Raw genomic sequence first — 21331 nt, 5'->3', positions numbered from 1 at the left:
GGACCCCCAATTTAAATAAATTTTTTCAAAGTCGTGAAATAAAAGTGAGTCAATAAGCTAATCAAATAGCCTTGATCTCCAAAAATGACGCGACAGTAATTATATGAGATTTGTCAACAAAAAAAAGTAATTATACGAGATTACTAATTTAAAATGTTGATATCTTCTACTAGATGTTTCTCACTCTCGATCTGCCTCTCTCTACATAGACACGCACTCTCCGACAACTTAAGAGATTAAATGTTTACTACAAGTTGTGTCACAAAATATCATCATATAAAAGCAAAATTAATTATTATAGACTAGTAATATTATTGGAAGAAGAATACGAACTAACATCACCTTATATTTCTAAACCCTATATATATTCCTCCTTTCACATCATCAAATTGCTCTTATATTCAGAATTGATCAATTTATTTAAGAGGCAGGGACAGCACACAAGTATGTACAATGATATATAATATTAATTAATTGATTAATTAATATATTTCTGTCAAAAATTGATTAATTAATATATACATATATATAGCTGCCCTGCCTAAACCAGGAGTGCCTATGAACAAATAAGAACTTTCTTGTAAGATACATATGGACATTAATTAATTGCATATACCTCCCCACATGCTTGCATGTTAGTGTGTTATGCAATCAAACTAATTATATAACCGTCTTTTGCTACACTTGGACCGTTATTTCATGCGCGCATTTCGGAGGTTTCACACTTTAATCTGTCTCATAAACGTACACAGTACATACTCTAGTAGATAAGATAAGATTTTGCAAGTTTCTATGTTGTGGAGTACCTGCTCGTTTCGGAGACATTTTATTGATAAAATTTTGATAAAATTTTTCTAAATAAATAGCAATGCTCAATTTAATTTTGACTTGATTTCAGATTTTATCTTTTTATTTTGCCTTATTTACAATTTTGATTATTTTACTTTTAGATACTATTCTGAACCTCAAATTTAGATTCTTAAATTGTTAGACTTATTTTAATCTACGTATTTTGAATGTACTTTGAATTGATTTTGACGATGTGGTAAACAATGAGATTGTTGTGCTGTCATTTAACAACTCATTTTTATAAATTTTGATAAAGTGTCTCGTTGTCACAAATATTTCATTTCACCTTTCATCAAAATCTAGCCTTACATATATAGTTGGAACAAAATTATAGACATTTTAAAAAATTTGAGTCTAAAATTGTAAATTTAAAAATGAATGACCTAAATTGTGAATACTGAACTCGGCGTCAAAACTTTTAGGAAAAGATTGTAACCTATTTGGATCCTGTAAGGTCTTGAGATACTAGTTTCTACTCTTCCAAGTTCCATGGATTTTTGATTTACATAAAAAAGTTGTGAGCGAATCTATATACATGTACATTTTTTGTTATAAGTTGGAAGTATTTATGCTTTCAGTTTAATTTGTTCCAATTGACTTGACCGTCACGAATTAATAAATTGTGTTCTTATTAAAAGAAAAATCACCGTTCTGAAGGGCTTTAATTTGTTTAAGATGGCAATTCATTGCTTTGCTTCACTAGTAGAATCGTGTGCCCATGATCATTTTCCTAATTGAAAACACACACATACATACATACCCGACCAAAACAACTAATATTGAGTTTGACAGAATTATTACTTAGCATATCATGTACTTTTTTTTTTTGAGAGGAGCATATTATGTATATGTGTACATGTATATGGACATATATATAAATTACATTTTAGTCACCATGAAAAGGGTGTGTCTTTGCTGTAACATGTCGTGCTTGATTAGCTTCAGCCATGTTGGAATTAGTCATTCATCATTGACCCTCCACTGCTTTAAAGGGACAATTGTATTGGAAAACATGTGCAAGTGAATTATATGCGTTTTTGTTTAAAAATAATTAGAGTATTCCATTACCAAAGTCCAAAGGTAATTGATCACATAATCATTGAGAAAAATTAATTATGTTACCTGCTAAATTATCCTTCATTTTGTTTATATAGAAAAGTGAAGAATAGGAATCTATGCTATACTTGGCTCATCTATCTATCTATATTCTATTGCTTCTTGATTCAGAGTGGAGCTGAGGTGACCGTGGAATTTGATGGCGTATGGTAGGGAGGACGGCGATGATATATTCAATAGAAGGGATTATATACATACAAACACTCTAATTAGGTCGTCTTAACAATTTGGAGCGTGTTCTAATTTTAAAACAGAGTGAAGTTAAACCATCAGGAACTTGTTAAAATAGAATGTAAATAAAGAAGAGAGAATAAGACACATCATATTTTATATTGATTCACCATCAACCTGATTGGCTAGCCCAATCCACCATGTTTGAGTGATTTCGCCTTCTAAACTTACACAAACTTAATCCACTGAGATAATTAATATCCTAAATTTCATGTCTCCTTACCAAATAAGGAGTTTCTTGAGTGTTTAATGTCTATTCAGACTGCTTTTTCAAGTAAAGGTAGTTGCCATTATTGGGCCGTTGTACATACATAGGATTGATTTTCTATGTGATTGATACAAAGTCATTGTTATGATGTTACTCTCTAAGAGAGAACATTACAATAAAATCATATATCAATTAAAGCAAGAGCAACATGACTACTTGATTGATTTACATCATGATCTAGTTACAACAGGAGATGATATTACAATGTATTCATAAATCATGTTCTTGGCTTTTTCTATATTTTTCTAATGTATAAATAACCTTTTTCTTTTTAAGTGTGGTGTTATAAAACAATAATACTAATCTTTATTTCTTCAGACACTTTTTCTTCTTCTTGAAGGATTTTTAGTAAAAGACTTTAACATACACCTTCAACGTTTTGAATAGTTTCTCTTTTATACTCCTAGAATACTACCGTTGAAGAGTGAAACAAAATCAGATACAATACAACATTTTACTTTTTGATCGTTGTCTTTATTTGTTTGAGCATGATCTGTTTATGATGAAGGATTTTGAGAAAATCATTTCATTGCACTTGAAAGATCAACTAGAGTTTGGAACATGATCTTCAATTTGATGCTTATAGAGGATCGTTGTATCAAGATGATTATTTTGATATCTTCCTGTATGAATCATCCAGAGTACATGGTTAAACTTTGACTTTCGTAACGCTGACCGCGAAAAGGATCGTCATATCCATGCAATAGCTTTGATGTTTATATTATCAACGTAAAATTCATTTACTGCAACTCTGCAGGCAAACATCAATCTATGATTTTATATTGGAGTCTTATTTAGTGATAAAACTTACTCGCATATATATGTATGTGTGTGTGTGTGTGTGTGTGTGTGTGTGTGTGTGTGTGTGTGTGTTGCAATGTTATTTGATGATAAAACTTATTTTTCATGTACCTTTTGTTAGTATTTATACATTCTATGTACTATATTATGATTCCTTGCCTCAGGGATGCTTTCGGTCGCTTATAACTTTCCTAAATCACAATTTCTTCTATTTCTGATAGTTATAGCATTTTTAATATTTATGGAACAATCTATGCATGACGCATGCCGTTTTATGCTAATCACACATGAGGTAGTGATTGAACACCTTCAAATCCTTTTTAAGCTCCGTGACACGTAGCTCCATGCATGCATGGTGCATCTACCAATAGTTGTACACTCGATCTCACTTTGTGGTTGCGCGACATAGCTACCCTCAATGAAACATCTGTAGTGACCATACGCCAAGAAATCACTTTGATAATCTTGTAAAAAGCATAACACGGCCACAAAATTGTATGGTTTGGATGATTTGACATCATGTTTCAAGGTATCATGCTTAGAATTACTCTTCCATGCTTATCCATTGATTTAATTACAAAAACTTAACTAAAGCCAATGAAAACATGCTAAAATGTCTCTAAATTGACTTGTAAGCAATGCCAAAAACATTGTATGATTGACTCTTATCATATTGCTATGTAGCATGTGATGTCTATGGAGCCTGTGAAGCATAGGCTTCGTCGTCGTTCGTATCGCTCCTAAACGACCCTGTTTAGGAGGAGTATGAGTTGTAGAACACTCTTTGCATACAAAGTTGTGTTAGGCCAGGTTGCCAAGTCTCGATCTATATTTACCCAAATAACTAAAAAAGATTCAAATTTACAATCATATTTACCAATTTAAAAATCCTAATATAAAAGATGCGAAGGAATGTCTAGATTTAGAGGTCTTGAATACTTGTTTGTTGTTTGAGTTTGATCAATTTTGATGGGGTTTGATTTGTTGGAGTTGGGAAGAAAATTGTAAGGAAATGTGTTTGAAACATGAATGGTGATTTCTGTTTCAGTATGTATTCATAGTGCATCGACCGTAATTTCCAAACTTGAGCGACCGAGAGTTAATTCCTAAATCGTTCGGGAGTTACGAACCGACGGAAACAATTTCGGAATTTTGAGGTACTTATGAGCAAATCAAAGGGATTATTAAGAAATTTTCAAAGAGTAATATTTAGATAGATATCAAATATATATATATATATATATATATATATATATATATATATATATATATATATATATATATATATATATATATAGGGCATTTCAAATGAGAGGAGGTTTTAAATGAGAGGGTGAGAGGAACAAATAGTGGCCAATGGATTAAAATCAAAGGCTGTGATTAATTTTGTTTAAAAAAGATCATGTACGGCATCATTACCCTTTTGTCCCTGTCCTGCTTCGTTTCTGCAAACTCCCCTTCTTCTCAGTTCATTGCTTTGTATTCCATAAAAATTGTTTTAATGAAGATTTGTTGCATCTGTGAAAACAGAAATTGATGAAGATTTGTTCATCCTGTTTTGAGGTATCTAATTTCCTCAATTACCCTTTCTACTATTTTCCTCTTCTCTTGAAACGTGTTGCTCCCTCTTGGGTTCCTCTCCATCAATTCACACACTGAACCGAGAAACTTTCCTCCTTCCTCATCGTAAATACTCTTCAACATAGAAGCGCTCTTATCTCTCATCATCTGCTTATCAGTCTCGACAATTCTCTAACCCAATGATTTTGTGACAGTGACTCTCCATCAAGGATGTCGACCATTCTCGTACCCATCTTGTTCTACGCTGAAGAGCGATTCCAGTGATGAATTTGATAGATCAAATTTTTGGATAGTACTCCTTAATCATTTTTTACATGAGTTGCGTAACAAGAACAATTAACTAATCTTAAAATTGGGATTAGTTATTTATGATAGATGTTAATTTTAAGATTATTTATTTAACTCTCCTTCATAGATCCATTGTTGGTTAGGAGGAATTGGAAAGGTCAACAACAAAACGATGGCTCACTTGTTGTTTTATATTAGGTTTCTTTGTTTTTTTTTTCTCCAAAATGATTAAATCCTCTTGTTGAAGAAAATAATTGTTGGCAAGAACAGTGGAATAACGTTATGGAATACAAAGCAATGAACTGAGAAGAAGGGGAGTTTGCAGAAACGAAGCAGGACAGGGACAAAAGGGTAGTGATGCCGTACATGATTTTTTTTAAACAAAATTTAATCACAGCCTTTGATTTTAATCCATTGGCCACTATTTGTTCCTCTCACCCTCTCATTTAAAACATCCTCTCTCTCTCTCTCTCTCTCTCTCTCTCTCTCTCTCTCTCTCTCTCTCTCTCTCTCTCTCTCTCTCTCTCTCTCTCTCTCTCTCTCTCTCTCTCTCTCTCTCTCTCTCTCTCTCTCTCTCTCTCTCTCTCTCTCTCTCTCTCTCTCTCTCTCTCTCTCTCTCTCTCTCTCTCTCTCTCTCTGCATACGAATGACATATGATATGATGGAAATTTTCACTACTATTGTGATTATTTAGTCAACTAAATCTTAACATACTATGACAATTTTCACTAATTTTATACGATTAAATATCAACATACTATGAGGTTGAACAACTCAACTAATTTGAGTTAAAGAAAAAAGAGTAGAATGTTTTAAATTTAAACTAGATGAGCGCATAAAAATTAGCCTAACAAATTAGCCATTTAAATCAGATGAATGCATAAAAATAGGCCTAACAAATTAACCACTAACATTTACCGTTAAGAAAAAAAAATCTCAACATACTAGATATATATTTAATCTTCTTCCCTTTCATTTTGAAACATACCTTTGAGAGCACTTTGTAAATATTATATTTATCAATAATTTAAAAAAAGAACTTTGGAGCCATGTTAAAGGTGCGGGTCCCTATTGACTTTCTTGGGACAATTAACTTAACACTTCATTTATTCTATGGAAATGAAAAAAAGTTTATGGCTTAAAAAATACTTCATCTACATGTCGCATTTTGAACACGTGCATTATTCACATAATCAATTTTGATCAGATTTTTTAATTAATAGATAAAAAAAGTTAATATATAAAATGTTGTTCGATTTGTTTCAATAAATATTTCAAAATATTCATTAAGACAAATCAAACAATATATCATATACTAATAAGCTACTTTAGTTAGACCAGTGGTGTTGGCTTGGTTAGGTTCGATTCTTCTTAGTGTCGATTTTGATGGGTTAATTTGATTTATTAAAAAAAAAATCACATGTGTTGTTTCATATGTATGTTAAGGGTGGCAAAATGAGCCCAACCCGTCGGACCGACCCATTTAACCTACTATTTTTGACGGATTGAGTTGAAGTTTTAAACTCGCTTTCTAAAGTTGGCTCACCTCGCTTAACTAGTCGAAAAAGCGGTGTGGGGCGGAGCGACTCGCTTAACTCGTTTTTCAAATTTTTTACTAGATCAAGTATGTAATGATCAATTATTATTTGAGTTGCATAATGACAAAATAGTATTTTCTTTGATCCAATTCTTGCATATTTTTTTAGCCATCCATAACCCGCTTTTATTGGCAACAATATTTTTCGAAATAAAGATGAAATGCATATAGAAAATATAAATATGTAGAATGATTTGTGTGATCTAATTTGAAATTTCCAAGGAATTTTTTTGTTTTTGGTTCTAATTCAAAGGATTATTATATGAGAGTGACAATTTTTTTTTCTTTTCTTTTTTGACTGGAATAAACTAGTAAAAATATTTACAGCGAGATTGTGTTCTTTATACGGTTCTATGAATCGTTTCCATCATCTTTCCCGGATACATAACACCTTTTCTGCCCATATAATTATGATTATCACGGGAAAGAGGAAAAAAGATAAGAGAAGAAATTTCTCAAGCCATTCATATGAGAAACAAAATAAAGCTCACTGCTACAAATAACCTTTTTCTTATTTTAAATTGAAAGAAAATAAACTTTTTTCTAATATTAACGTATCAATAATATGTTGCAGATTGTTATTTTTATATATAAGTAAAAATTGATTTAAGGAAAAAATAGATTTGATTTACTTTTGATAAAGAATGTTGCTTTTATTTTAAATAAATACTTTAAATTTCACCAAGAACGTTATATGAGGTGACACATGTCTCATATAGATTAAGTAAGATCTTGGTTCGAATGTAACATTGTACGTAGCATTCGTTGAAAATTTTTAAAGAGAGTTTACCGTTTATTTGAATCCGACGAGACTTGAGGGATTAGTCTCCATACTTGCACGCGGAGAATGTCGAATACACAAAAAAAAAAGTTTAAACACTGTTAAAATTTTAAGGGTTAAATATGTTTTTAGTCCATATAAATATTTTAACTTTTTGTTTTAATCCCTTTAAAAAGTACACATGATCTAACTTAAAAGTATTGACTGAAAATATTGATGAAAATATTTATTTTGAAAACTAAAATCGAATATAATTTTAGAGAGACTAAAATGAAAATTTGAGATATTTACGAGGATAGAAAATAAATTTAATTTTAACAGTATTATGTAGCTTTTGAACAGTTGTCACTAAATGTTTTGATATATTAAGAGGTGGAGGGAAATACTAGGGTGGATCATCGTGTCATTTTGTCCACCATAGTCTGAGACAGCTTTGTAAAATTAATATTGTTTTGAAGTCCTTTAACAATACTAATTTATGTCATGCTTCCCATTTTTGCCAATTTAGTAGTATTCTATAGGGCAATTAAGTGCGGTGGAGTATGCTTTTAAAAATACGAACAAGATCTCTCCTCAAAAACAAGACTGTAAATTTTACAGAACTTAAAAGACCTGAAAACGTTATTGTATTTTCAAAGCCTCTTGTGGACCAAGTGACGTGGTGGTCCAACCTAGTTTTAGATATATGAATTACAAGGACTCTATTCTACCAAAAAAAACTACAAGGACTTTTTTTTAAAAAAAGAAAAGAAAAGAAAGATTCAAAATTAAGTTTCAAGTTTATCTCTCAGGATGAGAGACTCCAAGGCAGGCGGAGGGTAGTTCCAGTGACCATAACACCTTGTATGTGATCCTTCCTTCGCCATAAAATATGCACACATATTCTGTTTCCTAAGAACATGTACCAATGTTGTGTTCCCATTTCCATCTAACTACAAGGACTCTATTGCACTGATGAAACTTTTTTTTTTTTGTTGTTGAAAGAAATTAAAAGTTAAAAGTTAAAGAGATTAAAGTTGAAAATTTTATATAAGTTAGTAAGCAATTTTATTTTTTTAAACTTTTTTTTTTGTTGTTGAAGAAATTACTAATTAAAAGTTAAAGAGATTAAAGTTGAGAATTTTATATAAGTTAGTAAGCGATTTTATTTTTTTTTAAACGTTTTTTTTGTTGTTGTTGAAGAAATTACTAATTAAAAGTTAAAGAGATTAAAGTTGAGAATTTTATATAAGTTAGTAAGCAATTTTATTTTTTTTTAAACGTTTTTTTTGTTGTTGTTGAAGAAATTACTAATTAAAAGTTAAAGAGATTAAAGTTGAAAATATATAAGTTAAAGTTAGCAAGCAATTTTATTTTTTTTAAACGTTTTTTTTGTTGTTGAAGAAATTACTAATTAAAAGTTAAAAAGATTAAAGTTGAGAATTTTATATAAGCTAGTAAGCAAATTTTTTTTTTTTTACTTTTCTAGAAGAAACGAATAGTTTTTCTTACTCTTGACAAAAATAAAATAAAATAAAATGAAATGAAATAATATAAAGTTTAACTTTATTTTTGAATAAATGATAATTCAAAAAATAAACTTACACTTTGTATTATTTAATTGTATTTTTATCACAGTCAAAAGTTTGTTTTTTGTTCTACATATATAAATTAATTACCAGATTTTATATCAAATTTTAATTGGTCAACATATATAAAATAAAGGCTAAATACCACTTTTGATCCTTTTAGTTTGACAGAATTCTCATGTCAGTCCTTTAAGTTTCGAAAGTTTCAATTAGATCCTTTTAGTTTGACAGAATTTCCAAGTTAATTCTTTAAGTTTCAAATAAGTCCTGTTAGTTTGACAGAATTCACAAATTAGTCCTTTAAGTTTCAAAAGTTTTCAAACTAAAATGTCCTATTTGAAACTTTTGAAACGGTGACGATGAAATAGTTTATCAACTAAAATGACCTATTTGAAACTTAAAGGACTAACTTTTTATAATTCGATATTCCAATGTGAAAACAACTTAAGAAACCATAAACCATTATTTTTCATGAACAACACCTTCGTAAAATAAAATAATTATAAAATTTTGTCAGACTCCACCTCCACTCTCTCGCGTTTTCAAGTAAACACGAATTAAAAATTTGACCGACCTCTCGAAAACAAACACGTATGCTTTCACACGAGTCCCGTGTAACCAACTTCGTGATATATAGCAATGCTCTTCTATATCTATAAGAAACACACAAACTAGGGGTCTAGTCAAAAAACAAAACTAGTAAAGGGGTAGTTGTAGAAAAAGAAACGTAACAAGGGGAGGGGTATGGTAAATTAATATAATAAAATAAAAAAATTTAGTAGTCCAATGAATCATGATAGTCAACATCACACTAATGTGGGGCAAAATGGCACTCAATATTATATAGAAATAATCTTTCTTTCTTTCTCTCTCTAGCTTTGTGGGTAAGAAGAGTACTATTGGGTGAGTAATATAGTATAAAAAGAGAGCTCTTGCGCAGCTCTTACAATCCCTTCTTCACATTTTTAATCTCCATTTCCCTTCAAGCCTCATGAACCCTTTCTCTCTCCTCTGATTTCCCTTCAATCCTAAATTCTCTCTGCTTGCTTTCAGATTTCTGAACAACAACAACCACCACCATGGCTGAAAGCAAGTCCATCTCTCTTGAGCAAATCAAGAATGAAACCGTTGATCTGGTATAATTTTTCACTCACCCATCTTTTTATTTTCCAATTCATTTCTATTATACATGATTATCAGCTTCAATCTTTGTAAAGTTTTGATTTTTTCATATTATGACTCTTTGATTGACTTCAAGGTCAAAGATTTTACACTAATAATTCTTGTGGGTTATCAATTTTCCTTTGATTTGTAAGTGAAATTGTTCTTATACAAAAGGGTATCATCAAAAAAATCTTATCTTTGTTTACACATAACTTTTTATTCCATGCTTTTTTTTGAACTGTATATGCAACTTTTTATTTATAATTGTTTCACTGATGACAAGTTTATGAATAAAGGGTTATAGATTTAGATGAAATGAAAGTATACATACATGTTCTGAAAGGGAAACTGGTTTGATTCTGAAAGCATTTAACAACCATACAAAAAAAAAAAAAAAAGAAGATAATTTCTTTCTGTGATACCAAACAGACTTTAGATATTTTTATTTTATTTTTTTATATTTTCTTGTCCAATGAATCAGTGGATCTAAACGTGATTGACACAGTTAGGTTATTTTCATTTTTCAATTGTATTTATTTTATTTGTGGTACAATTATTTTTAGTTTTTTAATATTATGTTTAACTTTTTAGTTATTTGTCTAGATGTGTTATTTTCTTTTATATGTCTAATCAATCTGTCTTTTTCTGTGTCTGCGCCTTGTTTGGCAGTAAGGAATTTTATTATGTACTCTTCCGTGGTACTTTTTATTTTTATTTTTATTTTTATTTTTTCTGTTTATTTTGCTCCTAACTGATAAACTGTTTTCATAGTAACTCTCACATTTATGATTTAACGATCCTTATTTCTGACACAACATGGTCCTTCACTTTTTCACATGTACTCCTATTTTACTACTAGTATTTCTCCATTTTGACCTCAACTACTTGTACAATTCTCGATGCACACTTTTATTTCTCCATTTTACCCTCAATTGTACAATTTTCTATATCCACCTCACTTGTTGAAGATTTGTAACCTACTCTTTGGAAAGTGAATCTGTTTTGTCATAAAAAAAAAAAAATTGATGTTGTTTTCACAATTAAATAAATTGTATTAATTGTTTGGTATGTATTTTCTTTGTGGTCCGTTAATTTAGCCTTTGATGGATTTGATTGTTCCTAGTTTGGTCAATTTGTTGCTGTTCATGTTATTGTTAGTAATTTTTTATAATAATATATTATTAATAATTCTCCTAACAATAATAATGTAATGTAATGTTATGTTACTATTGTTTGGTATTTTCCTAAGATGTGAAAGCAACTAGTGCAAGGTGTCACACATGTGTTGCTAGTTGTAATGTTTCCTCTGACATAAGACACTGTTTGGTTTGGGCGGTGACAGTCAACGCTTTTTGTGATTGGTTGGCGTCTCATCTACGTGATTGAGCCATCCACTACTTGCTTTTTTTTATCTTTTTGATTTGATTCAACGGTTGTGAGTGAACTTCACAATTCCAATTATTACTATTCAAAATATACTGTATTATATTTGCTTCTTTTTTTGACTCTAGACAATATAGAAATGAATCTGTTTGATTTGTTTCCATAAATAAAAATGAATATGTTTGATTTGTTTTCCACATATAAAAATGAAACTGTTTGATTTGTTTTCCATAAACATTTTTTTAAAAAAGTAGAAACTTATTTACCACTTTTAACAACCATACGGGTTTTTAAATATTCTTTAAAAAAATTCGGTCTTTCCTAACAAATATTTTTCCATATGCGCGCATCGGTCTAAAATCGAAACAAATGATGACATACTATGCTAATAAATGAACAAAAGGAAGGAAGAATTGCATTCATGAAGCTTTGAAACAGAAAATGAACCAATAATTGCTAAATTGTAGCAATCAATCAAGAAGTGACTCAATTTGCAACAACATTTATCGTGGTGGGATGTGCCAGTGTCTGTGTCGTTTATTGGAATGTTGGATAGAACGGTGTTTTCTAATATCATTTGTTGTTTTGCAGGAACGTATCCCTGTTGAAGAAGTTTTTGAACAGCTGAAATGTACCAAAGAAGGATTGTCGTCGGAGGAAGGAGCCAATCGGCTTCAAATCTTTGGACCAAACAAGCTAGAAGAGAAAAAGGTTTCTTTCTTTATGATACATTAACTAATAGCTAACATATCAAAATGTTCACAATTACTAATGCAATTGCTGATTGGTATTAATAATACAGGACAGCAAAATTCTCAAGTTTCTTGGGTTCATGTGGAATCCTTTGTCATGGGTCATGGAAGCTGCGGCTTTGATGGCAATTGGTCTTGCAAATGGTGATGGAAGGCCCCCGGATTGGCAAGATTTTGTAGGTATTATTTGCTTGTTGGTGATCAACTCCACCATCAGTTTCATTGAAGAAAATAATGCCGGTAACGCTGCTGCAGCTCTTATGGCTGGTCTTGCTCCCAAGACAAAGGTAATAAACTGAATGTTGTGTCTGTGTCCTGCACCAAATTAAGCATGCATATGAGTCAATTGATAAAGATTTGTACAGCCAATGCAGCCTATAACATTTCCTGTTTGTAAAAAAATTTGTGTATTTTAATGAATGGTTTGCAAGTGTTGCTATCAAACGATCAGAAATGTGACATGTCTTATATTATACTGATACATGTCATTTGTTGAAAAATTAAACTAAATGGCTACGATTATGAGCTCTGAATTCATTGTTTTGTTCCACTGTTATATGCTATTGAGCTGTCAGGTCATTTAGATTAACAAGTATGCTTTAGGGACTGACTCAAAATTGCAACGCCTTTGCAGGTTCTTAGGGATGGTAAATGGAGTGAACAAGAAGCTGCAATTCTAGTCCCTGGAGATATCATTAGCATCAAACTAGGTGATATTGTTCCAGCGGATGCTCGTCTGCTTGAGGGTGATCCTTTAAAGATTGATCAGTCTGCTTTGACTGGAGAATCACTTCCCGTGACTAGAAATCCTGGAGATGAGGTTTACTCCGGCTCCACTTGTAAACAAGGTGAACTTGAAGCTGTTGTCATTGCAACTGGTGTCCACACATTTTTCGGGAAAGCAGCTCACCTTGTGGACAGTACCAACCAAGTTGGGCATTTCCAGAAGGTGCTTACCGCAATTGGAAACTTCTGCATTTGTTCGATTGCAGTTGGTATGTTGGCCGAGATCATAGTCATGTACCCAATTCAGCACCGCCATTACAGAGATGGAATTGACAACCTTTTGGTCCTTTTGATTGGAGGAATTCCCATTGCTATGCCTACTGTGTTGTCTGTAACAATGGCCATCGGTTCACACCGGCTCTCTCAACAAGGTGCTATCACCAAACGTATGACTGCTATTGAAGAAATGGCTGGTATGGATGTACTTTGTAGTGACAAGACAGGTACCCTCACACTTAACAAGCTGAGTGTCGACAAGAACTTGATTGAGGTCTTTGAAAAGGGTGTGGACAAGGAACATGTGATGCTTCTTGCTGCAAGGGCTTCCAGGGTTGAAAACCAGGACGCAATAGATGCCGCCATTGTTGGAACACTAGCAGACCCAAAAGAGGTAACTTCTCTATAAATTGCATGAATTGCTGTAGTTTGGTTTGCTGTTAGAAAATATTGATATGACTGATTATCTTGAACAAATATTTTCTTTGTGCAGGCAAGAGCCGGGGTAAGAGAGATTCATTTCTTACCATTCAATCCTGTTGACAAGAGAACTGCCTTGACTTACATTGATGGCAATGGGAATTGGCACCGGGCTAGCAAAGGTGCTCCAGAACAGGTAAGCTTATGATTCTGTTTGTTCAATACTTGTGATATTCCTAGTTACTCTATCGATCTGAACAAATTTATGTGGCAAACAGATCATGGACCTGTGTAAGCTTAGGGAAGATACAAAGAGGAACATCCATGCAATTATTGACAAGTTTGCAGAGAGAGGGCTTCGTTCTCTTGCTGTTGCTAGACAGGTTTTTATAGCTACTTTCATGTTTTAAGTTTGTCTTTAAAATTTATAATTTTATATTGCTTTTAACTGATCCCCTTGGTCACCTGTGCTACATCTGCAGGAAGTTCCTGAGAAAACTAAAGAAAGCCCTGGTGCCCCTTGGCAGTTTGTTGGTTTGTTGTCACTGTTTGACCCACCTAGGCATGACAGTGCTGAAACTATTCGGAGAGCTCTTCATCTTGGTGTCAATGTTAAGATGATTACTGGTAAGTATAATTAATTCCCTTCCCATCTCCCCCATATTTTTTCAAAGGTGACTCTATTATGGAAAAGTAATTTGTTACCAAGTATCCTTGAGTTAATACATTTGTTCTGTATTTAAGGTGATCAACTTGCCATAGCAAAGGAGACTGGCCGGAGACTTGGGATGGGAACTAATATGTATCCATCTGCCACCTTACTTGGTCAAGACAAAGACGCAAATATTGCCGCACTTCCAGTTGAAGAGCTGATTGAGAAGGCTGATGGGTTTGCTGGAGTATTCCCAGGTTCATGATCTACCATTTCAGCATGACGATCTATGTTTTTTTTACCCCTATCCTCCTCCTTTCTTTCTACGAGATGGTATACTTTCTGTTTCTCTGCTTACCATACATATCCTCTTTATAACCACAGAGCACAAATATGAAATTGTAAGGAAGTTGCAAGAAAGGAAGCACATTTGTGGGATGACTGGAGATGGGGTCAACGATGCTCCAGCTTTGAAAAGGGCTGATATTGGAATCGCTGTTGCTGATGCTACAGATGCTGCAAGAGGTGCTTCTGATATTGTCTTGACAGAACCTGGATTGAGTGTTATCATCAGTGCAGTCTTAACTAGTAGAGCTATTTTTCAAAGAATGAAAAACTACACGGTCAGTTTCTGTCTGCTTTCTTCATAGTCAATTTATTTTGCTCTTGTAGTTTCCGTTTCCAAAGTAACACCGTTTCCATTATTTTATTTTCATTGCAGATCTATGCTGTATCCATCACTATCCGTATAGTGGTAAGTGAATAAGAATGTTATGTTTGTATGTAAATTCAATATGACAAGAAATGAAAGAATACTCATCAGTTTGGGTTTTCATTCTTTTTTCCCCCTTGATTGCAGTTTGGCTTCATGTTCATTGCATTGATCTGGAAATTTGACTTCTCTCCTTTCATGGTCTTGATTATTGCCATTCTTAATGATGGTAAAACTCTTTGCAGATATTTCTCTGATTAAGACTTGAGTTCTCTTCATGATTACGCTGATTGACAATGATAGTCTGACAAAATACTTTTTATACTATTATCAGGTACAATCATGACAATTTCAAAGGATAGAGTGGTTCCATCTCCATTGCCTGATAGCTGGAAATTGAAAGAAATATTTGCTACTGGGATTGTTCTTGGAGGTTATTTAGCACTGATGACTGTGGTATTCTTTTGGGCAATGAAAGAAAATGACTTCTTCCCTGTAAGAAATAATGAAACTGGCCTATATTCAAATTCTTGGTCTGGATCAAATATATGAATACTCCTTTTGATTATTCTTGCAGGACAAATTTGGAGTTAGGAAGCTGAATCATGATGAAATGATGTCTGCTTTGTATCTACAAGTTAGTATAGTTAGCCAGGCTCTGATTTTCGTGACCCGTTCGCGTGGCTGGTCGTTTCTTGAACGCCCTGGGGCACTATTAGTCATTGCTTTCTTTATTGCTCAGCTGGTAAGGAATGGTTATGCTTCGATGTTTTCTTGTGTAAAAAAGGTGGTGAAAGGATAATAATGTCTTGAGCAATGTGTCTTGCAGATTGCTACCATTATAGCAGTATATGCCAACTGGGGATTCGCAAAGGTACAAGGAGTTGGTTGGGGTTGGGCAGGAGTAATCTGGCTCTACAGCATTGTCTTCTATATTCCACTTGACGTGATGAAGTTTGCCATCCGCTACATATTGAGTGGCAAGGCTTGGAACAATCTCCTAGACAACAAGGTATTGTTTCATTCATTCATTAACCAAACTCTTTTTGTTTTTCTCAAAATGGTGAATGAAGATATTCATGAATCGGTTGTTTTATAATGCGTGACAGACTGCGTTCACCACCAAGAAAGACTATGGAAAAGAGGAGAGGGAAGCTCAATGGGCACATGCTCAGAGGACTCTACATGGACTTCAACCACCAGAAAGTTCTGGTATTTTCAATGAGAAGAGCAGTTACAGAGAACTGTCCGAGATTGCTGAGCAAGCGAAGAGAAGAGCTGAAGTTGCAAGGTAAGCAGCCATGCCTGCCATTCCCTTCTGAGATTACAAATATATGTATAATCATCATCATTACTATCTATACAAAGATTAATTCCGTTCCATCTATGCTTTTTACAGGCTTCGTGAGCTTCACACACTCAAGGGACATGTTGAATCTGTGGTGAAGCTGAAAGGTTTGGACATCGATACTATCCAGCAGCACTACACCGTGTGAGAAGCTCTCTAAAATTGTAGATACCAGAATGGCCAAAGTTCAACAACATGATAAGTGAATGAATGAAAGCAATAAAAGTCAAAGAGAAGGCCTAACTACTACTTCAGTGCTTACCAGGAATGGAGAGGAGAGTGTGAACCCTTTAATGTATTAGCTTAGCTTTTTCCTGTGTACTTTTTAAGTTCTGCCTAAATGGATAGTCTTTGCCTTCTTTTTGCTTCCATTATAGGAGCAAACTAGTTTCAATTTCATTTTCCTTTTAATTTTAAGCTACTAGTTTCAGTCTTGATTTTCCCATGCTTCTTTTCATATGGTTTTGGGTGCTCCTTCATTTTAATTGTATGCCACATTTAGATGGCAGTCTGATAATGTCGATATTGGGATTTTTTAAGGTGGGTGAATAAAGTGGTTGTGTATGGTTTCAATGGCATCCCTGCAAAAGAAAACATGAATATTTTCTTAGCCTTTGTCAGCAATAAACTCGTCAACAATCTGTATTAATTTTCCAAAATTACCCTTACATTTAGTTTTTTGTCGAGCATTTCCCTTCACATGCATACCTGTCCCACAAAACGTTCAAAGGTTAGTTGGCATTTAGTTTTATAATGCATGTGTCTAGTCAAGAACCTAAACCAAATACATAAATTATTTAATATATCTAAAAAGTAAATTGTTTCTTGTAAATAGGACCGGAGGGAGTAGTATACAATTTTTTTAGTGACAGATGCTCGTAATGAGTCCTCATGTTAGTTTATTTCTCTTTGTTTGGATTTGAACCTATCATTTCCAACTTCTTAACTCTTACTTCAAATCAGTTCAGCTGCCCAACCTCCTATTATAATATACAATTATAAGGATACAATCAGAAAAAACATAATTAATATTATATTGAAAAATAAAAAAATTATGGACAATGTTTTTATTTTATTTTGCATACGGGCAAGTCATTTTGAGACGAAGGTAGTATTACCCCGTCCTTAAATATAATATTCTCTTAAATTTTTTGTCAACCCCTTTCATAAGATTGAAATTTTAACTAAATAAATTATTTCTTTATTAACACACCCTTCATCAATTAATTATTTTTTATTAACACACCCTTCATTAATTTACATTTTTTCTGTAATCTGTAATAAATACTCTAATATAAACCTCAACTAATAAGCCATGAACTTGTAAAAATAATAGTATCTTTTGTCAACAAATGTAATAACAACAAACTTTCTTTATTGTTGTGATTTACTCAAGCTGATAGTATCATTTTATGTTAGTAAATTTCTAAGTACTTGTTGTTTGGTCAGATACCGGTACATTGTAGACAAAATTTGTTTAACATTTGAATTTATTTTAAAATAAATGAAAAATATCTCAAATAATCTCTACAATTTGGGCAACGTCTAAAAAAGTATTTATAGAAAAAAATAAAGAATCTAAAATTATAGGGGTAAAATATGTGATTTATTATTGGAGGTATTCTCACACCTCACCCAAATTTTAAGGTCTATTTGAAATATTAACTCTAAAATAAATAAAAACAAAAATATAAAATGACATAAAATGATTGAATGAGGGTGCATAATCAACCAAAATTTTATCATTATGTTCACCTTTTATGTTTCCTCTTTCGATTAATAAATGCATAAATGGGAATAAGATATTCTCATAGGACAAGAGATTTATATATACAAATTTAGCTAAAAAGAATCTTTCAAAAAAATAATAATAATACAAATTAGCAATAAAGAAGGTCAAAGATTATCTTGTCAAAAAAAAGTTCAAAGATTATCTAGGTATATGTACTTAGCTACCCCATGTGCCAACGTTTTTCAATTTTCGTTTTTTTCTTTCTTTTTTTCTTTTAACTTTAACTACACCACTCCAAGTTTTATCATAACTGCTTTGTAATCACCATATTAAATCTAGTAGGGGCATTTCAATTTGGAGTTTCAATAGTATTGTTTGTATGAGTTTGGGTCTTGCTAACCAGTGCCCGGGAAAAGGGAATTATTACTATAAAAGGAAACTGTTTTTGACTTTATTATAAATTAATTACACAATTTCAATGCATTAACTACTGTATAATTTCTTTTTTCATATCCTTAACCAGTGCCCCGGGGGCACCGGTTAGCATTTCTCTATGAGTTTTTGTGTCTATCACTATCAATCTTATGGAAAGTTATTAGTGTCATAATTTGAAATCAAATATCGAAACAAATTAGAAAGTTAACATAATTTAAATATGTGGTTAATTATTTCAAGTAGGTGATTAATACAAAGTTTAATGGATCATGATTTGGAAATTCATTAACCACTACTTTCAAGTATTTAAATATACGATAACCATCTAAATCGTGTTCAAATATACTATAACCATCTATGATATTCATTAACCACAATTTAGATTCAAATGTGCATTTGAAAATCATAGTTTACGAGACGTTCAAAATTAAATTGACTGAATATAAGAGTTCTAATGCTAGTTATATTTATTAATTCCATTCAACGTATACCACATATTTGAACTACTTTAACCATTTCTCCTTATAGTATATAGTATACATCATCTTATTGGTTCATTGGAAAAGCTATAGTAGCTCAGGGATTTGGGGGGATCATTAACTTTTGAACCTTTCATATATGTGTGGTGAGAGACACACATTGTGTGAGTGGCAGAGTAGTACTAGTACGAGTATAGGATGAGCTGGTTGATTAGAAATGAGGGGAAAAGGTATATATAAGTAGGGAACCCATGAAGAGAAAAGTGAAAGAATTACCACTTAAAGAGGGGAAGTCATGTGAGAGCATTTATAGTGTCTGAGTGGGGTTTTAGTGTTTTATGTTTTCTAGTGGCACATGGAAGACTTGTGAAAAATCAACAACATTAATTCATTGTCCATGTGATTCCATGTGCCAATCTAAATAAATTGACCACTCCCAACATTTTTCTCACAAATCTTTTGTTCTCTTCTCCAACATTTTCCTCACAATTTTTTCTATTATTTTTCAATATCTTGATTAAACATGGAGGAGGCACAACAAAATAAACGTAGACGTGTTTATTCTGTGGAACCAAACAAAATAGTGCAAACTATATTTGCTAGAAACTATTTAAGTTATTTAGTTCCAGCATTGATGAAGATAAAGGAAAATAATATTTCTTCAAAGGAAAATATTAAGAATGTTAAGTATGAAGTGGACATGGCAATGGTTTTGTCAGCACAAGGTTTTGCATGGAGTGATGGCCTTAAACTCAAGATTCAAAAGGAATGTAATGTCAATGAAGTAGCTACAAACAGTAGAAGCATAATTGAGAATGAAGCTAGTGAAGATGAGGAGAAGATGAAGAACTTGATAAGGTTGATACCTGGTGGAGAAGAGATTTGTGATGAACAAGTTGTTAATGAATTAGAAAGTTATATAAGATGTTTACAAATGCAGGTGAATGTTCTTCAATGTTTAATAGCAGAGACATGTTGATTGATTTATGTCTTAATCTTGCATTTTCACAAACCTATTATAAACTATGGTAGATTCAAGATATGTTGTCCAAACCCTATAGTATATTTTTCTGCTTTAATTTGTTGCATTTATTTTTTTTGTACCTGTTTGAGGGAGAAGTGGCTAGAAAAAGAAAAGTAGTAATTTATTCCATTAATCATCTCCACTGCAATGAAGAGATTTTATCTTAAAAGAGAATATATCAAGTATAATGTTGTTTGGTTTTAGACATGCAAAGATTTGTCAGTTAAACTAACTGCAGAAACTAACAGAAATTAACTTTTTAATTTATACTTATTTTTTTAATTAGCACAAAAAGTTATCGCATTCAATCCTCTAGTTTATTTTAATCACTTTGGATCCCCCATCAAGGAAAATAAAGGGAGGGAGGAGAGGGAATATGTTGCGATGAACAATGAAACACAAACTTCGACATAACACCTGAAATAACACGATATAAACATATAGACAATATTAAAATAAAATACAAACAATATTATAAAATATTTAAAATGATCGTTCAAATATATGCATTTGTTTGGAAATACGTTTGGAAGCTGGAAACTGCGTCTCAATGCACTATTCATGCTTCCCAATGCTTTAAAAAATGTGAAAAAAGTAGAAGCTCCAATTTAGAGCGTTAGCCAAAACGGCGGTGGGTGGGGTTTTCACCGTGATTCCAAACGGGTACTATATGTGCATCTAAATTGTATAATTTCTTTTAGAAAAATTACAACAAAATATGATAGTGTTTCACCTCCATTCTTCCACCTACTGCCGAAAAGTTATTAATGATATAATCAAATTTAATGTCTTTAATGTCCTCACTATCATAAAATTAAAACAAAATATGATAGTGTTTCACCTTCATTCTTCATTCTTCTACCTACCGCCGAAAAGTTATTAATGATATAATTAAATTTAATGTCTTTAATGTCCTCACCGATCATCATTGCTTCAACACAACACTCTCGTTGACATGTTTGAGCTGGGTCTAGAGAGTGTTCAAGTGTGTCGAAACAAACGATATTTACAATATAGTTGTTAGACACATGTTATATAAGTGTTGGACATCAGCGTGTGTCGTACAAGAGGTCACTATCCCCCGATCCTTAAGGAGTGTGTCTGTTCTTCATAGGTGATGGAGAGCATTTGTAGAATTCTCAATTTAA

General features: G+C 32.3%; 2 protein-coding genes across 2 annotated transcripts; both read left to right on the top strand.

Moving 5' to 3' along the window:
* Positions 1-10028: 10028 nt before the first annotated feature.
* On the top strand, positions 10029-17086 carry LOC146903108 (plasma membrane ATPase 4). Its single transcript, XM_085736214.1, has 16 exons — positions 10029-10216; positions 12219-12338; positions 12430-12666; positions 13014-13775; positions 13875-13997; positions 14080-14184; positions 14284-14428; positions 14546-14710; positions 14838-15076; positions 15175-15207; positions 15313-15394; positions 15500-15660; positions 15743-15910; positions 15995-16177; positions 16275-16456; positions 16565-17086. Exons 1-16 carry the CDS (start codon positions 10160-10162, stop codon positions 16659-16661), a joined length of 2859 nt encoding a protein of 952 aa, XP_085592340.1. The 5' UTR covers positions 10029-10159; the 3' UTR covers positions 16662-17086.
* Positions 17087-19451: 2365 nt separating this feature from the next.
* On the top strand, positions 19452-20234 carry LOC146903107 (transcription factor bHLH146-like). The gene has a single exon (XM_085736213.1). The coding sequence runs from the start codon at positions 19683-19685 to the stop codon at positions 20136-20138; it is 456 nt and encodes a 151-aa protein (XP_085592339.1). The 5' UTR covers positions 19452-19682; the 3' UTR covers positions 20139-20234.
* Positions 20235-21331: the final 1097 nt, after the last annotated feature.

This window comes from Medicago sativa, chromosome 8 (genome assembly GCF_051527215.1).
Source record: "Medicago sativa cultivar Bolivia chromosome 8, Bolivia_mono, whole genome shotgun sequence".
Lineage (NCBI taxonomy): Eukaryota > Viridiplantae > Streptophyta > Magnoliopsida > Fabales > Fabaceae > Medicago > Medicago sativa.
Note: the sequence above shows the minus strand (reverse complement) of the source record. Positions and strands in the feature narration are given on the sequence as shown.